Source organism: Melozone crissalis, unplaced genomic scaffold (genome assembly GCF_028551555.1).
Source record: "Melozone crissalis strain CALT ecotype California unplaced genomic scaffold, PUWL_Pcris_2 ptg000013l_1, whole genome shotgun sequence".
Taxonomy (NCBI): Eukaryota; Metazoa; Chordata; class Aves; order Passeriformes; family Passerellidae; genus Melozone; species Melozone crissalis.
In genome coordinates this window covers 14,286,292-14,305,235 of record NW_026535791.1, presented here as the reverse complement: position 1 = coordinate 14,305,235, position 18,944 = coordinate 14,286,292, and the positions used below count along the sequence as shown (strand labels likewise).

Sequence of the window (18,944 nt, the reverse complement as noted above, 5' to 3'; positions counted from 1 at the left end):
ATTGGAAAGTGTGTTCTGAGATGTTGGTAGCTATGACAGAAAACATTACCAAGCTTCTCCTCCTGCATCCCTCTTTGTGTGCTCCTGATTCTAATACACTGTTGAGTCCTTGCAATCAGATGAGCCTTTTCTCAAGGGAAAATTCGGGTTGTTGATTCTGAGCTCAGCAGGAGCATTTTTTTACATAGCAGCCAAGTAAAACCAGGTTGCAGCGTCTTCCCTTTGTGACAGGTTGAGTTGTTAGTTGGTTTGTATAGGTTTTTTTTTGTTTATTTGGGTTTTTAAAATTTTATATTAAAATTAATTAAAAGCTATAACACCATTTTTAAGCAGTTGATATGCCACATCTTTTAAAAGGAAAGCTTTTCCTACTTTTTAGGTAATAGTGGGTTTATATTTTAAACTGTCTTGTCTGAAGTCTTCTATGACACCTTTTTTCTCTCCCTCCTTTCAAAAATCTTTGCCACAAAATAATCTATGTTTGTGATAAAATTTTCTTTTGCTTTTGAGGGATCCTGAAAATATTTTGCTTTGTTTTATTTTTTCTTCATAGTGAACTCTTGGAGAAGTTGTGTCTTTCATTGTATGATGTCCTGAGGCCGATGATCATCCATGTCATTCACTTAGAGACACTTTCTGAGCTCTGTGGGATTCTCAAAAATGAGATGCTTGAGGATCATGTACAGAACAATGGTAACTCATAGATTGAAGATTATTGTTTTTAACTGTCTTCTTAACTGATAAAATTATTTAATTGCATAGTCAGAAATTCTAGATGCTTATTTCTTTCTAGTGGATCTTAACCTAACCTCATATTTGACATGTTTGTGTAAAATTCATTATGCTTTTTCATTTCTAGTGAAGGCCTGTATATTTGGATCTGTGCATAGCATCATTTTAAGTAATGTACTGATGTTAGTCATGTTTTCTCTAGATTGTACAAATGCTAGCAAGCATACACCCAGTGTATATGCATGCACCAGGGTTGATTTAAATTAACTTTTAAAATTAATGAACTGCTTCACTTGGCCCTGCTAATGCATCATCCATGTAGAGCTTTCTGCATAATGATGATAAAATAATTGAAACTGATTTTTTTTCAATTCTCCTTAATGTCATGTTTCCCAGATTAGAAATTGTAACTTCAGCAGAGGAGTTAAGTAGCAGTGTAGATTCTGGAGTTTTGTGAGTATGCAGAGCCCAAAGTCTCATAGGAGCCGACCTGGTGTCTCATTTCATAGTATGACCAGTGCAGAATGGAATCCTTTCAGAGTCTTTGTTGCACCAGGCAGTAAATAGAAATCATCCTTGGTACCTGATTTATCACCCAGTGTAGCTCCTTGTCACTGAAGCTATGCCAGTAATCATGAAGAATTGTTCACTTTCCTGGAAGTATAATTGTGACACTGTTCGGAGTGAGCAAAAATTTGCTGACTTAATCATTTGGCTTATCATAAGTGTCTTACTGCTACTTAAGTTTGGGCTGATACAATAATTCTTAAGTTTGATGTGACCTGCATTGGTTTATCTGTTTTTATCAGCTCCCAACAGTCACACCACAAGTATTGGCTGTGATGGAACCAAAGCCACCTTGCTTTGTTGTTCCCACCAAAATTCCACTTAATGTACCCAGGTCTGAAATAATTAGAACCCTTAATTCTAACAATGCATCTGAGGTTGCATTTTCATAACCTAATGAAAATCTGGGGAGCCAAAGCAACTGCAGCATGGAGTTCAGTAAATTCCTTGTTTATCACAAATTTGTCTGCATGCTGCTGTTCCAAAAATACCCTGACTCCATCTGCAGCAAGCCAGGTTTTTATGGTCATATGTGTGATTCTTCAGATTTGTGTTTCTGTAAGCTTGTTTTGTCATTACCAATTTGTGCCTGTTCTTACCTTTGTCAGCTGAACAACTGGGGGCCTTTGCAGCTGGTGTGAAGCAGATGTTGGAAGATGTGCAGGAGCGCCTTGTCTACAGGACACACATTTACATCCAGACTGACATCACCGGCTACAAGCCCGCGCCCGGCGATCTCGCCTATCCTGACAAGCTGGAAATGATGGAGGTACAGCCTCAGCTTCCTCATTGGCCTTGACTTTGTACATGCAGTGTATGCAGTTACGCAATACAATGCTTTGCAGCTTGGGTTTTCCTGTTCTTAGGTGTGTTTGGTGTTATTACCATTTTTGAATTGACACTTGCTGATTAAATTATGGCCCTGAACTAGATGTCAATGTTTTATGTCAAACTTAGTGACAATGGCAGTAGTTCTCACAGTTAACAGTTTTATCAAAACTTGAAGCTTCTGAATTTTTATTTACATTCATCAGTAATAGGTATTACCCAATGTATTTCCTAGTTGAGATGGAATTGAAAAGATGCTTGAGACAGTCCCAGTTAGCTTCAAGTTTGTTTTAAGAACTACTGGTCAACTACCTTTTGGTAGGCATGTGTGTACCCTGTGCTCAGGCAGTGTGAGAGGAGATTTACTTTAGATAATTTAACATGTTAGCAATGGCTTCCAGAAGCCTTTTTCAAGTTCTTATCAGTATTAGCCATTTTTTAGTCATTCCAAGTCCTTTGAGTCAGTGTTCCTGTTGAAATGGATCAAACTAATTCTACTTATTTTAAAAAATGAAATAACTCATGGAAATAAATAAATGCCCAATGAGAAACCTTTATTGAGTTTTTGACTAGAACAAGCTGCAACTGCATGAAGACTGCACAGAAGCAGTGAAGCATAGTAAAGATACCCCTCCAAATTCACTTTATAATGGGAGACCCAAGCTGTCAAAGGACTGAGGTGACTGAGAATGGCCTTTCCAACATGGACTGGCAAGATCCAAATTTTATCACTGTATTCTGCTTTCCACGTAGCTGCCAGAATAGCTGGTGGTGCTTAGAAAAGCATAGGACTGAGTTCCAGGTGACCAGTTGATAGAAAGCTGCTGTTTGACTTCAGAATCAGAACATGACTTGTAAAGAACACAGCAGCTATCTATCTGTCTGTCTGTCTGTCTTATCTCTCTCTTCTACCTACCTACCTAAAATACATGTATTTTGCTGTGGGCTGAAAGACATTAACATTGTGTGATTGTACCTTACTGGGCTCAATTCTTGTCTGTAAACAGAAAAAACACTGTGAGAAAATTACCAGTAGTGAACTCATGTTGCTGTGATATTGTCCTTACACAATAAAAGCTTTAGATATATATATATCTAAAGCTTTTGTTGTGCTACAGTTAGTACTTTGGCTTTTTTTTTTTGATATCCACGGGGTTTTAAACCCTGAAGCTAGTGAGTCTGTTGAGTACATGCTCTTTGTATTGAAAGTTTAAGGACTAATAAGCATCTTCAGGCAAGTGATTCTCCTGTTTGGTCTGTATGAGGCCTTATTTTCTAACAAAGGTCCTATGGCCCTTCAGTTAAGGAAGAGAAAGTTCATTCCAAATTGAGAAACTATGCTGCTCTTCATATGTCCTCATAGGACTTTGGTTTTTGCCTGGTTTGAGATTCATTTTGCTACTTGATTGCTTTTAAACCTTAAAACCTTGCTATTTAGAGAGCCCTTCTGTCTTAGTAAATGAATTATTAAAATGTTAAAAGCATGGGGCAGAAATGTTTCTTGCGCTGTTCTGCTCAAATATTAATGCAGTTCTTTGCCCATTCTTGCTGCCTCTTGTTGCTTTGAAGCCGACCAAGTAGTGGAAAAGGTTGAAGTAATGTAGTAGTAGTGAAAATGTTGAGTAATGTTAGGGGAAGGCTTTTGGTTGAACTCCTGCAGGGAATAAACTAGAGAGTACTTTTGGACTATCTCCACATGTCATTTATGGAAATAAAGTCATATAAAATGATCTGTTTAAAATCCTAGTAAGTGTTGAACTGGGTTACCCTATTTTGTCCTTTCTAGGTGGCATTATAGGTCATTATAGAGAGGTTGGTAAAACAGTCAAAATGGAAAGAGCAGTGCTTTACACAGATAGGTGTTTGTGAATATCATATTGCAACATTTCTGCCACTGTTTTGGAAACATCTGCCTATTTCTTCTAAATGTCTTTGAAACGCTGGAAGTTGAGTGTAGCTGATTTCTTTTGCAATTCAGCATGCTTTTATCTGTTGTAACCAAAGCAGTGTTATGTGATACTAAAATATTATTGTGTATCTTTGCAGCAAATTGCACAGAGTTTGAAAGAGGAACAGAAGAAGCTACCATCTGAAGCTTCATTTTCAGATGTCCGGCTAGAAGATCCTGAGTCCTGCAGCTTAGTTAAATCTGGTATGAAATACCTCTCATATTGTCAAATTAATGCAAAAAGCTCATGGAATGTGAACATTAACTTGAACCATCTTAGCTCATGGAATGTGAACATTAACTTGAACCAAGTGAGAAACTTGCATGGGTTCTTTTCCTAGACAAATTCATAAGCATTTTTTAGTGCTGAAATTTGTCTCAAAGTTTAGTTTTGTGTTTTAGATGAGAAACAGCCTGATCTTGTTCTTTTGGTGCTATTTCTTTGTGCTTCGAGTACAGTCTGTTATATGAAGCAACTACTTTTGCAACCAAAAGCATCTATTGTTCTTTGTATAAACCTGAGATTTTGTATTCTCCACTGAAAAGTGTCCCTGCCATCAAGATATGTACTTGAGGTTGCTTTTGTTTGTTAGCTGTGCTAAGATGGAAAGGTGATTTGGTGTGTCAGGCATGTCTCTTAAATTATAGGTATTTAAAATAATTCAGAATTTACTCCTTGACATTTTAAACATGTGACCCATGTGTCTGTAAATTACAGCAAACTGGAATAAAGTTTCATAAAATATGGCCGTTCTGATGCCAGTTGTTTGAGTGTTAGAAATTTTTAAATTACTATTGAGGATCCATGAAGAATTTCTCCTTTTATTTTATCATTGTTCAGAGTGGCACAGTGTTATTATTTACCCAGCAGCATCTTTCTTAGCTCTTTATCACTTGTTTCTTGTATTCCTTTTGATTACATGGTAGTTTCTTGCTTTTGGCTTGAAAAGTCTGCAGAGGTGTTTCTAGCTGGGCTCCACAAATCCCATTGAGAATGGAGTTCATCGTACTTCACCCCAGGTGTATGGAATTTGCAAGTCCTTTAAATCTCACCTGCACTCAGGAGATGGAAGGAACCTATATGGTATAATTTGAAGATGTGTGTCTGAGATAATTTGGATCATTTGTCCTTCAGAGGTGCTTCTCTCCCATTTCAGGACCTGCAGGAATAGCTGAAGTGACTACTAAATGGCCTAGAAACCTCAAACAGATATCATAAGATTTTACAGGCTTTCTAATTACTGTGACAATAAATTTATAGTTGCAAAAGGTAGAAAGATATTACTGGAATATTTCACATAATTTCTTCGCTGATCACATAAACACAAATGCATTTTCCATCAGCAGGTGAAACTACAAAAATTTTAGTTTTTTTAAATGGTTGGTATTTGAAATCAGAGTCCTGGTGCTATTGACTCAGCTGTTTCCCAGCTTGCTTTAAGGACAAAATGAAAACAGACCTCTGTCTGTCAGGTGTTGTGAAAATCCATTTTGAGCATACTGTGTTATTATGACGGTTACCCAGGAGGAGCACTTTTTTAGGTTTACAACAATCTCATGACAAAGTTGGTTTTGCTGTTATTTTTACAGTTTATAAATTATGTTTAAACCCTATATTTTTTGCGACTGTTCAATCCATGTAGGATTATCCCCAGCAGAAGGGAAAGAGTGAATAAATAGAATGTTTTTTCCCTTTTTTTTTCCTAACCATTTCCTGTAATTCCATGATCTCTAACCATTTCTTTTTATTCTTTTCTCCTGTGCTATTTTTTTTCGCTAACTGATAATTTCAGCTGTTTAGCAGAGCGGCATGTGTGTGTCATTGGAGACATGCCTGTAACACTAACTCATTTAAAAAGGTTGAGCTGGGCCACCCCTGAAAGAAAGTTCATGTCTTTCACAGACTTGTGCTCGATTCACATCAGAAATCTAGTTCTGACCTGCTCAGAAGGAAAAAAAAAATAACCTGTTGGGGTAAAATAAAATGTCATATTTCTGTGTAGAGAGTATAAAATGGAATTTTATATTACAGTTGATGTTACAGTCTCCTTTGGTTGGAAGGACGGATAGACAAGCTTTACATGTGTGTATTTTGCTTTTAAACAGGTTCAGCTGAATCCCTTAATCCCAGGCATCAGAGTACGATTTCACCTGCAGATCTGCATGGAATGTGGTATCCTACTGTCAGAAGGACTCTAGTGTGTCTCTCCAAACTGTACAGATGTATAGATGTATGCAAACATTTCTTTATCTAATTTTTAAGATGAAGTTATAAAGTGTGTAGAGCATCATGTCTAAATATTTTAATACAAACTAGGAATAGACAATTACTGGCCTCTAACCTCTTGGTCTTTCTGCTGCTATCTTTATGTAAAACAAGCTAACAGACAAATTTAAGCTGTCATTTCCAAGACAATTTTATATTTGTAGAATTGGAAAAATGGCACTGATTTGTACATCTATTGCTTTTGCTGTTACAGAAATAATTCAGTGTCTGACGTTCAAGATACTGATCTCACTAAAGCTGAGGAGTGAATAGGACAAGAAAAAATAGAAAGTTCTGGGTCAATTACAGGGAACGATTTTATTGCTGAAATTACTGGATGAATGTGTTTGTGTGATGTGTCTGGTCTTAAAAATGGTGACTGTGCTGCTTCTACATGTTGAAAATGTTCTGAATTTTTTTTTTGGTGGTACATCTCTCTACGTTCCAAAACATAGTAACACATTTCCAAAGTTTAAGATAGTGGAAATCTTCTTGTCTATCAGAAACAAAAGCAATGTTTATTTAAAACATATTTTAAGACTTTCCCCCTAGAATCTGTTTTGTGTTGCTCACTTAACAGCATACAAGGCTGCTAAGTCTCTGAGGAAACTAATGCAAGGTTTTTGCTTTTCTGCATGTGTTGTATCTTTATTAGACACATTTAATGGATTTCAAAATATCTTTGATGCGTGTTACACAAAACTCCTGCCAAGATGCTATTACTAAAAAAGAAGCTGGAAAATACTAATGCTTTGTTGCTTGAAATATCAATCCCACTAAAAGAGATGAATATTTGCCCTTGTTTTCAGCTAGACCTTTGTAAATGAGGTGATTTCTGAGTTGTTTGCAAGGCTTGTTTACAGTGTATCTGCACAGAGGTTAATTTAGTTTTCCCCTGAGACGCTGTAGCAGAACTGGCACCCTTTGCCTGCACCCTGTAGATAGGGAACACATGAATGAAGTGGTGATGGCAGGTCTGGGACAGTCAGGGCTCTGTTGCAGTGCTGGTGGGAGTGAGCTGTGTTCCTATGGCTGGCTCAGCCGTAGGATCATATTGCTGCCACTTAAGCACTTGCTCCGTGTCCCCTGGGCCGTGGCAGCTGTCATGTTTGTTTACTAAGCTGTCACAAATGTGAGGTAATTTGAGGCTGCCTGAGGTTAAGCTCACTCCAATGATCTCGTGTCTATTTCAGGTGTAGCTTGCATGCACAGGTAGTTGCCCTGACACACAAAGAGTGTCTGGTCAGGTTACCCAGCACACACCATTCATGCTGTTGGCTCTGAATGTGTGAGGTGTCACTGACCATGTTGCTACCCAGGTGCCAATTCAGAGCTGCAGGGTGAGGAGGGCAGGCTTGTGTGGGTGCCTGCATCCAGCCTGAGTGGTTGTAGCAAGTTTTTGTATGTGAATGCTTCATCCTCTGTCACTGCACGTAGCCAACATGTTTGTAGCTAGTTGATCTGGAGTTTTATAAGCTGATAAACACATCATTCACGAAGTGCAACTCTTAAAATTCTGCCTAAGCTTTGCTAACACCTCTTTTGTTGGTCTTTTTTTTCTTTTCCTTTTCCCTGCAGAGGGCAGTGTTTCAGGGATTATCACAAGAGGCCTTATCTGCCTGCATCCAGTCGCTGCTGGGAGCTGCTGATTCCATCAGCAAAAACAAGGTCAGAATCTGTGCTTTGGGTATGATTTCCACAGCCCCCAGCCCCTTGTATATCTAAAGTCATGAAGCAGTGGTTCAGAATTCTGTTAAAATCTTAGCCAAAGCATGTTGCTCTGCCTCCAGTGACTTGGTGGATTTGCCAGTTCTTAGTTATGGTTAATGTATTGCAGGGCAAAGATAATGATTCACATGGTAGCCTGTCTGAAAAGGTGGCATACACATTGTAGCAATCATGTTTACAGGTTGCTCTAACTCATGGGAATTCAGTGAAGTGATGCCTAAAGGGAAATTTTTGCCGGAGGACTTTGTATTTATTTTCACTGTCCGTTACTCTTTTCTCTTTTTCTCTGCCTCCATTCTTTAATTTTTAAAAAATCTTTCTAACTTATGTACACTGGGAAGAAGCTTAAGTATTCTCTGCTCAGAACTGTGTATTATCAAAAGGTTTGATCTGGTGTATTGCTCAGAATTCAATGCAGATTCATCAAGTCATTTACACTTTACTGTGTTTAAGTAGTTGGAGTAAACTTTTTTTTCCTGTCACAGTTCCTTTAAATCCTGTAGTAATTTGCTGATCCCTTATAGCCAGGAAGTGAATTAAAAAAGGCAAGTCTTAGTAGGGTAAAATTGTTGGATTTTTATAAGCAGTAACTATTTAGTAATGAAAAAGGTTTTAGTTCTGATTAGAAGTTATCTGTTTTAAAGTGGCTCTTTTGAGTGTCCTTTAAAAAAATCTGTTAAACATAGCATCTTTAAAAAGAAATGCAAGCTACATTTGCCTTTAGCTTGAGCAGATAACTATTTCCTGTGTAACTGGTTCAGAATTCTACAGTTAAATACCAATTCCAGCACTATGTACCTGGCATTGTTTTAAAAGTACTGCAGAGAATGAAACTTGTTCTGCAATGAGCCCTAAATAGGTTGGCCCAGAACTAGGATCTCTACCACTTTGTTCTTGATGCATGTTAATTTAATGTTATCTGGTAAAACTTTGCCTATAAGAATTAAAAAAAACCAAAAACAATCAACCCCAAACAACTCAAGAGGCCCTTTCCACCACTCATTTTTAGTGAAATTTCTATTTGGTGAAAGTGCAGATTTAAATCTGATTTATTCTTTTCTGTTTTATTTAACATTGTATCAAGGAAAGTCCTCCTCCAGCTTGCGAAAGCAAATTTGATTTCTAGAGTCTCCTCCTTTTACCTCAATGAGCCATGAACTTTAAAGATGAAAACCAGCATGTGTTATAAAACATGCAGTTAAAATAACAAGCAGTGCAAAATGCATCATTTAGATGGAGTGAACTTGGCCTTCTTTTACTATTTGTATCTTTGCTGTACTGTTTAGAAATTAACTAAGCTTTGTGTTTAATGACATGAGAAAAATGCGTTGTAAGACCTTTGCAGAACAGCACAGTTAATCAAGATTACTACAGGAACATTGACTTTTTTTAGTCATTGTAATGATGAAAACAAATTTAGAACCTCATGTTTTTCAACTGTAAATTATGTGAATTACATGAAACTCCTCTCTCTGAAGAAGAATAAATTTGTATCTTTCAAATAGTGGATACCTTTACTTGATGAGGACATTCAGTAATATGGCTGTGTAATCTAATTCTTCTAAGAAATAGGAATAAAGTATCCCATTAAAGTAGAAGTAATGCTTCTGTAGTGCAGTGTATTAGGAGTAGTACAGAAATGGGATTTGTTGATCCCAGAGTGTAGTTAATGACATTGCAGACTAATGGAAAAAGCTTGTTAAATAATAAAACTGGAAACATTGAAACTTTACTCCTCATTTAATTGTTTGGGGTTTTTTTTACATGTAATGCATGTTCTTTCTCTTGTGCTGTAGACCCAGGTCGATGGACAGCTTTTCTTAATAAAACACCTTCTGATTCTTCGTGAACAAATTGCTCCTTTCCACACTGATTTCACCATTAAGGAAATTTCCCTGGACCTTAAGAAAACTAGAGGTACTAAACAGCTGCTGGCTACAGAATGGGATGGGGTTGTCCTCCCTTTGTGCCAGCAAAAGTTTTGGGTTTATTTTATGTTCACTTGCAATGACCTGTATGCTTTTTCTAATCTCTTGCTTTGTTCCTAGCTTTTCTGAAAAAAACCAAAACCATTCTCCTACTCAGGGCAATTCAAAATATATCTAATAAATTCCTTATTTTTGTATGAAATGCGTTTGCCTGCTTTCACTGCTGACCTAACTCATTTATCCAGTCTTTTTTAAGAACAGCTAAATAATCTACATTTCTATTGCACAGAATTGTCTTTCCTCTTTTCTGACCTGTTAAAGGAATATCTTTCCTTACTGCTGCTTAGCAGGGGAATTTAACAATATGTAGTCAACTTAGCTAGAGCAAATTAAGATTTCCTGGACCTTTCTGTGAGGTTTTTGTTTTGAGAAGGATTTCTTATTTTGCAGGATCAATGAACAGTATCGGTATTATGGTGTTATGTAGCGAGCATGTCTCTTGTAAGAAAATAGTAGTAGTGGCCATGGTCATGGTTTTTGAGATTGTACTATTGTTCCCTTACAAAATTCAGGAAAAAAGCTCTTAACACAAAATTGAACTGTCATGCCCTTTCCAAGTTGTAAGGATAATGGGAAAAATTATTGGAAGCATGTCGAGTTTCTCTCTTTCCATTCCAGAAGAGAAAGCTGAAGAAATAACTTCTCTTTCCTGCTAATATGCTGCAGTCTTAACTCTGAGCAAGCATTTCTTACACTAACCATTTCACTTGTTGCATTTGAACATCAATGAAACCTCCTACCTGTTGAGTGGTTTCTAGTTGACTGGAGGTTAAAGGGCAAATACATCCTTTTGGTGTCTTGTCCTGGCTGACACACAAGTTTGTTCTCCATATTCATTTAATGGAATAAATTTTTGTGCCAGCCAGTGCTTTGCAGGTGGTAGTGGTAAGTAATGGAAAACACTTTCTTTATATTGGGTGGTGGTGGCAGTGGTGTTGAAAAGATGTATGTTGTGCTTAATTCTTACTGTGGTGTAGCATAGGCCAGTAGGGCTCTTATATTTGAGATGAGTTGTAGAGGAAAAATAATATAGCTAATAGTTTTACTGTGTTCTACCAAACTTCCTGCACACAGGTTTAAGATTTAATTTGGTATTTACAGATGAAGTGGGACTGCTTACTGTAAAAGTCATGCTTTTGTCCAATTTCTTTGAAGTAGTATAATGTTAAGGTTCATGTAACTGAAATATTAGGTGGGAAGAAGGACTAGCTTATAGTCTTCTAACAGTAATTTGGGAAATCTTTGGAATTTCTGAAATTTCTGGTAAAAAATTCAGAGAACAAAAATAATCTTGCTCTGTGTTCACCTTTCACTACATAGGAGTGCAGGTTCTTAGTTCAGTGCAAAATCTACAAACCTATATATTTGGTATTATCTCTTTATTTAATGTCTCAGGAAACACTTCTTTTACTCTTACATATTTTTTCCCTCTCCTGTTTCATACAGAATGCAGAATTCCTTTTGAAGTGAAAAAAAAAAGCAGATAGATTCGTAGGATGATAAATGGCTGACAGTAGGGTGAAAAGCTATACTGTAACTAATAATTTTCTTTTTCCCAATTTGACTAGATTTCAGTGTGCCAGCATCCTGTTGAGACTATAGGTGTAATTTCAGTATCTTGTGTTATTTACAGACATTGTTGCTTTTCCTTCTTGAGACTTGTGTAGAGAACATAAACATGAGTGTTTATCAACCTTGATGTTTTGTTGTTTTGTCCTAACTAAAGCAGCTAAGCACAGAAGAAAAAGGTGCCAATTAAAAGTTGTTTCATGCAACTGTAGTTGGTTTTCCCAGGCAACGTGTGCAAAATTTTTGTTTGTAAATGCCTAAATAGCTTATGTAAGTCTTCCACTTGTAGATTACAGTAAGAAGAAAAGGAGAGCTCACACAATTTTCATGGTTATAGCACTGCAGTTAATATCAGCAACTTGTTAGTTTCTTGTAATGTATTTATCTGTTTAGACTGTGCAACTTTTAGGTACAGGTGTACCATAGGTGCCACTGAAAAGTAGTGAATTAAGCTTTGTGTGCTTCTGTGCATGTGCACTTGTGCATCCACTCTGAGCAGTGCTAGAGTCATTAATGTTGCAGTCATAGTCATTCATGCTGGGCCATTTTTATGCATAAATGAGTGATTAGAGTTTGTAGTTCCTGGAGCTGAGTGGCATTGACTTACAGTGTGAGTGACTTTCTGATTCACAGATGCAGCATTTAAAATCCTGAATCCTAAGGCAGTTTCAAGATTTTTTAGACTGAACAGCAACAATGCCTTGATACAGTTCTTACTGGAGGTAATGTGGGGTCTTATTGTGTTAAGAAAAATTGGGTCATTTAAATGTGTGGTGATCTCTGGCAATTAAAAAGAAGAGAATTGTTGTTCTCTGTTCAAGGGTACTCCAGAAATCAGAGAACATTATATTGACTCCAAGAAAGACGTAGATCGTCATCTGAAATCAGCTTGTGAGCAGTTTATTCAGCAGCAAACCAAACAGTTTATAGACCAGCTGGAGGAGTTCATGACAAAGGTACAAATGTATTGTATGTTTGTTAACCTAACTGAAGTACTGGGAGGATAAGGGAATTGGTATTTAAATTGAGTATATGACAATCTGCTGTGCTGTGTGATTAGCTGAAGATAATGTGCTTTCCTTTAAGTTCCAACAGCAATTTTCCAGGCATTTTTGAGATTAATGGAGTTAAAGGAGCATGTCATAGCTTGTTTTTACAAGCAACCCTTGTGTTCTTTGATCAAGAAGCTTTAAGTTTTCCTTGAATTGTAACAAGTGTGTGAAGGTTGGCAGGAGCTTTTCTTTCTGCAGAAACTACTTTGATTGCATTTGTAAGCCTTCAAAAAGAGTCTTGGGTCATGTGTGTTCTTGAGGGAGTATTGGATGTCTTGTTCAATGCATTTCTTTCTAGAACCTGCTCTAGAGGCCAAGATTTCTAGTGAGAAAACCTCTCAAGAGGATCTATTCTGAACCTTAGGTCCTGAGAATTAGTGACATGACCTCTCAGAAACTGGGGCCACAGCATTGCATGGACTGCGGATATCCCAGCTGCTGATTTTTAAAGAATTTAGAAGATGACAGTATTAAATTTACTCATGCCTGTCATGCTGGGGTAGGGGTCAGTGGCATGCCTATAATATAGATGGGTAACTGGTGAGATTGATAGATTGTCTGAGTGATCTCAGTGATTCATTGGGAATCTGGGGAATTTGACTAAGCTGCTTAAGGATAAGACTCTTTTGAGGTTTTGTATCCTTAGGTGCCTAAGCATCTTTGTAAATTTAATCCCATTTTGAATTTTACATTCAAGAATTGATCACGGTTGTAATTTTGAATTGCATTTCTGTCAAGCTACTTCCCCTGTGTGTTGTTAAGTCAGGCCATAGAAGAGACAGATCAGTGGAGATTCTGTACACTGTGGTATCTCAGAGAGTTGTGCAATTTTTAGTTGGTTATTTTGTTGTGAACTCAACTGAAAGAAACATCATTTTGTTGATTTTACTTCTTTTAGGCAGCTGCTTTAAAAACAATGGCCACTCAAGGAGGTCCCAATTACAGCCTTTCACAGCAACCTTGGGCACAACCAGGTATTTACTTTGGTTTATATTCATGTTACTGTTAGGAATCTGAAGAGGTGGCCAGAATAACTTGGACTGAGAGACTGTGATTGATTTTGAAAAATTCTACATATAAGAACTGTCTACTTTTTTCTTGCAAGTCCTGGCTTCCATTTGAGCCTGTGTGCTATTTGAAATGTCTTAAGCCAGCTCTGAAAACCTGACAAACTTCAGAATATATGTTTAATTGGTGCAGTAGATGAATGCCTTGAGTATTTCTCAAGCTGTGATTGTTCTTGCATGTAAACAGCATTTCTGTAACTGCATACAGAATGTGCTCAAGGAATTAATTAATTGTGTTATGATAAAGCTTTAACTTGTGTAGGAAAGAATGAATCCTCACTGACGCCCTTATTGTCTGTACATTTGGTATTTACTTTGTTTTGAGTTTTCCTGCCACCATGCAAAAATGGAATCTGGGTTTGTTTCCCTCTTTTTTAAAAATTCAAATGTGAACACTTTGTAGGAACATTTGGAGCAGTTTTAGATGTTTCTTGGTTGTTTTGCTCTTCACTTTACAAAGTTGTGCTTCTGGATGAAAAACTCTGATTATTCCAAATCATACACTGGAACCTTCTGTTGCATCATATTCTTAAGATGCAAAGCCAGCCATGTTTATACATAATTCAGTGCTGCTCCATGGGTCAGACACTCTCAAGGGCTAACTCGAGGTTCTACTTAATATCTCCCTCTTCTTCAGGAGTTTTTAAATGTTTGTTTGGAGATAATTATGTGTATAGAAGCAAATTGAATCAGAGTTCCTGCTGTTTCCTGGAGTCATTTGTCTGGGAAGTGGGACTAGGCAGAAAATTCAGATGTGGCAGAAGTTGAGAGGGGCAAAAACCCACACAGGATTTTAATTTCAGTACTTTAAAACTACAGAATGTATTTTTCCGCTGGCCTTTAGGCAATGATCTTGTAAAATCATTAAAATTCCTAGCAATAAAGAAAGAAGGTCTTGTCTGACAGAGGATTCCTGTCTGGTTAATTCAAAATCCAGATTTCTGTGCAGCCTTTCCTCTCACAAACATGGCCTATAACCAGTGAGGAGGATTTGTGATTCTGTTCTCTTTGCTAGCACTGTTACCCAGCAGTTGCTTCTCCAGTTAGCTTTTTTGGGAGGGAGCCTGTGCAGAACTTAGTTGCTATTGGAGGGCTGTGATTTCAGAAGCCTCAGGAGGATGTGGTGGCTTTCAGAAATGGGATGGGGACATTTTCTGCAGGGAATGGAAGCAGGGTCTGGCAGGCTGTGGTCCTGTGATGGGTTTGACACTGCACAGCCCAGCACCCCCTCTCTCCCTTCCACTCAAACCTCTGCTAATGATCCGCCCCAGGAGAGGGGTGATTTTCTGGAGTGTAGATTTCAGCAAGCAGAACTCCATTTTAGCCTGTTAAAAATATTTTCTCTTATTTTCAGCAAAGATCAACGATCTGGTCTCTTCCACTTACAAGACAATAAAAACAAAGTTGCCATCAACTTTACGAAGCATGTCCTTATACTTGTCCAATAAAGATACAGAATTAATTCTGTTTAAGCCAGTCAGGGTGAGTATTGCTGCTATGTTTTCCTGTAGATGTTTCGTGGTGATATCTTTAGCTTAAAAAAGCCAAATCCAAACAGCTCTACTGCTCTCACTTGTACTGTGCAACACATGGATACTACAGGGAAGTAACTGCTGCTCTTTATTGTGTACATCTTCCACCTGGCACCAAATGAGCTCCCATAAGGAAAATTAACTCTGTCCCACACCAACCAGTGAATTTGGTCAGTTATGCATGGGCAAGAGCACCAGAGGCAGAAAGGGTGATACAGATTGAGTGGAAAACCTGCTGTAAACAATCAGGGGAGCCTAGCTTGAATATTAAGCTTCCAGGTTAAGTCTTTAGGACTCAGTGGTTCGCTTTAGCACATCTAACTGAAGTTTTTATCTCATGACTAATGTGGATTCCTGTAGCTGTTTTGGGGCTTGTTTTAGAACAAGCTTGACTGCTTCTCCCTCCCTGGTCACTTCAGTAGCTATTCCATGTACATTGTGTTTGTTCTGGTTTAAGATGGGTGTTGTGTTTTTTAATATTGATTTTTTCTTCTTTCCTCTAAAAGAATAACATTCAGCAAATGTTCCAGAAACTCCATGCTCTGTTAAAGGAAGAATTTAGTAATGAAGACCTCCAGATCATAGCTTGTCCTTCAATGGAACAGGTATATATTGAAGGTCCCTATTTTATCAGTTGCTCTTTCATGTGACTGGCTTTTATAAACATAGATTTTTTTCATTTTTTTGTATTTCCAGTGTTCAGTATCATTATTTATTGCTTATCCCCCTTAATCCTGGATGATTAAACTTTGGGCTTTATCTGATCTTAAGACTCCCAGCTAGGAGAGGACTTTGGTTGGGTTTTTTTAATGAATGTCTAATAGATTTTCCTAAACCAAGGTGGTGATTGATGTTGCTGGGAATTGAGTTGTACAGCACTGTAGAAAAGTCTTGCCATTTCCTGGCATTGTCTTCTTGGAAAGGTATCAAAGCCGGTGAATATGCCTTAAAAAAACTGCATTTGAAGGCAGTCTTTCCTTTGACAAATACAAAAAGCAGCAGCTTTTACATTTAGGAAGCACGAGAATGAATTGCTAGAGTGCATTCGAAGTGAATTGTAGAGAGAAAATGAGCAGGTGTTTATGGAAGTGTAACCCTGCATGGTCTGTAGGCTCAGAGATAATTTGGGTTAAGAATTCCTTCTATTAGGATTCTCTGTCAGAAACTAAGTAGGCTTTTAAAAATGTCACTTTGACCTTAGTAGTCTAGGGAATGTGGGTAGAATCTTGATTATCACAGGATAATTTAAGCAGGTAATCTAGTTTATGGATTAGAGGATGTTGCCTGTGGTGTGTGTGGCCACAGGCATGTGTGATAACTGTCCTGGAGCACTGTCCTGGAGTGGGAGTGATGCACCCTGAGGAGGTGAGGTTACCCTGGAGGAGATGGCTCCCTTTACTTGTTTGTCTGATGAACCTTAGGATCACTTACCCTACAAATAGAAGTGTGTGGGAAACCATATTGTAATCTATGGGAAACAAGTACTGTGGAGGATCCCAAGTGTGTTTCAGATATTTGAGGTGAATGGTAACATTTTTTGCCAGTGTGCCTGTTTTTTGGAATTTCTTGACAACACATGAAGTTACTTTAGGAAGTTTATCACAGTAGTTTGTGACTGCTGAAATGAGTGGTCAGCATAGTCGTCATTTTAAAAAGCATTTGACTGGAAATTTTGGCTGTTGTTTTGTAACTGTCTTCTGATTAATGATCTTCCTAGGAATCTTGTTTAAAGGTTAAAATGTGACACATCAGTTCTAAAACTTGGCTTCCCTAACATAGGCTTTCATTTTGTCTTTCAGGTGAACTTACTGTTGTCGATGTCCAAGTAGGCCAAGAGTGAGGCTGCTTGGAATAAGCTTCAGCCAAATGCCAGGGAGTGAAGGGAATGCGGAGACATTTGCTTGAAGTCAGCGAAGGATCCCTGTGCAGTCCGGTCTGCATCAAAACTATCCAGGCTGCTTAACCCTGTTTTAGGGAAAAAACACCAAATGAACTGGTTTCTTGATTTGGTAAAGGTCTTCCTTTTCATTGGCTTGAGCAGTGGGCAGAAGAAAGTGAAACAAAAACCCCTTTCCTGATTACTCTTATGGAAGCTCAATTACTGCCTTTTCTAGGTATTTTCAAAATTGAAAACTTTTTTTGGTTTGTTTTTTTAATATAAAAACCAATCTTGCTTTCCCTTAATGAGTTGATATATGCAATGGAAAGTCACACTTTTAAAGAGATGCTGGAATACAGTGCAGGAAATCAAATGAGAGCAGCAATAGATATTTCTGAGAGTTGGGAGATGACCATATTGGTATGACAGTTAGACTTAAGCAGGCATGCTCTGAGTTTTTCTTTAACGTCTCTGAAAATCCTGGTAATCCACCACATGCTTGGAAGTAATTCAGAGGTTCTTGCTTGGAAAACCCTAATTTCCCACATGTGAAGTGTTTCTTGGAACACTGGATGGGCTTTCTTACACTTTTGTGACAGGGAGCTGTGAGGCCTGACCTGAAGTGTCATACTCTAGCCTTTCTCCATGTGAAGGTCTCAGATCCTTGGGGTTTGCAATGGAAAGCTGTGCACCAACATAATTTCTGTTGTTTCTGAGTGAACTACATGTTTTCAGATGCTTTACAGCTCTGCTTAGCACTGAATTTCAGCTCTCTAATTTTAGGGCATAGTTAGTGTTTTTGCCTTTCTCAAGATCAGATGGTGGTGTCACATTGTTTAAAGTGGGAGTCTGGAGCTTGCACAGCCTTTGTGCTGTGGAGAAAAGTGCTGATCAGGGGGTGTGGGGATGCCTGAAACTGAAGTGCAAGGCTGTCAAATCTGCATTGTAAAGCGAGGAGAAGTACTTGGTAACTGGTAAACAGTGCACGCTGTTGAGTGAGCATTAATTGGACATTAGTGTGGAAAGCTGGATGCTAAATGCCTGGCCCTTAATGGAATGAGCACTTCAGGGTCTCTCAGTGTGTAAATCTTCATGGTGCAGCACCATAAAATGAAAATGTAGTGGGTTATGTGACAGATCTTTAACTTATTTATAAAGCCTATTCTGTACTTTGGAATATGAAGAAATTTCCTTGCACATTGGTGATATTTTGATTTAATAATTTTCCTGATATAAATAACAAGACTGGAGTATAAGATGGTAGGACTGAAAGCTACCACAAGAAGTGTTACAGCAGTGGTGCTGAAATACATAAATGGTACTAATAGGACCTTACATGACTCCTTAAAAATTAAGTAAAGGAACTAACAAGGAGAAAACTTGCCCTCTCCCTTTACTTATGTAGAAATACAGTCTGTAAAATAATGTCCAGTGCATTGTAATATATGTATATTTGTTTTTTATAAGGTTTTTCAGAAGGACTGCATGGTCACTGTACAGAGTTATGACTAACTTAATGCAGACATTGTACAGAAGAGTTGTGAAGGGTAAACCATGGCAGTAGTCGCTCTTGTGCTTGGGATCTTTTCCTCTCTTAGAGTACCCAGACAGCTCTAGGACAGCTGGTGGAAGGATTAGAAGAGCAATCAGTTTATACAGTCTGTTTGCTAAATGAACATTTGTTTAAACATGTACAGTTTCAGATATTTACGTTTACAAATAGTGTAAATAGTTTCAAAAGATTAATTTAAGATGCTTTATATTATCTGACTAGAAACTTGCTGTTTT

At 37.8% G+C, this 18,944-nt stretch overlaps 1 protein-coding gene across 1 annotated transcript in view; it reads left to right on the top strand.

Annotated features, from left to right (window-relative positions):
* COG3 (component of oligomeric golgi complex 3) overlaps nt 1–17,280 on the top strand; it is a 28,728-nt gene extending 11,448 nt beyond the window's left edge. The window contains exons 12-23 of the mRNA XM_054271382.1: nt 554–693; nt 1,908–2,068; nt 4,174–4,279; nt 6,182–6,306; nt 7,920–8,009; nt 9,866–9,986; nt 12,260–12,348; nt 12,448–12,582; nt 13,577–13,652; nt 15,100–15,227; nt 15,784–15,882; nt 17,077–17,280. Coding sequence (XP_054127357.1) covers nt 554–693; nt 1,908–2,068; nt 4,174–4,279; nt 6,182–6,306; nt 7,920–8,009; nt 9,866–9,986; nt 12,260–12,348; nt 12,448–12,582; nt 13,577–13,652; nt 15,100–15,227; nt 15,784–15,882; nt 17,077–17,106 — 1,300 coding nt within the window. The 3' untranslated portion in view covers nt 17,107–17,280. The remainder of the gene's footprint in view (nt 1–553; nt 694–1,907; nt 2,069–4,173; nt 4,280–6,181; nt 6,307–7,919; nt 8,010–9,865; nt 9,987–12,259; nt 12,349–12,447; nt 12,583–13,576; nt 13,653–15,099; nt 15,228–15,783; nt 15,883–17,076) is intronic.
* Nucleotides 17,281–18,944: the final 1,664 nt, after the last annotated feature.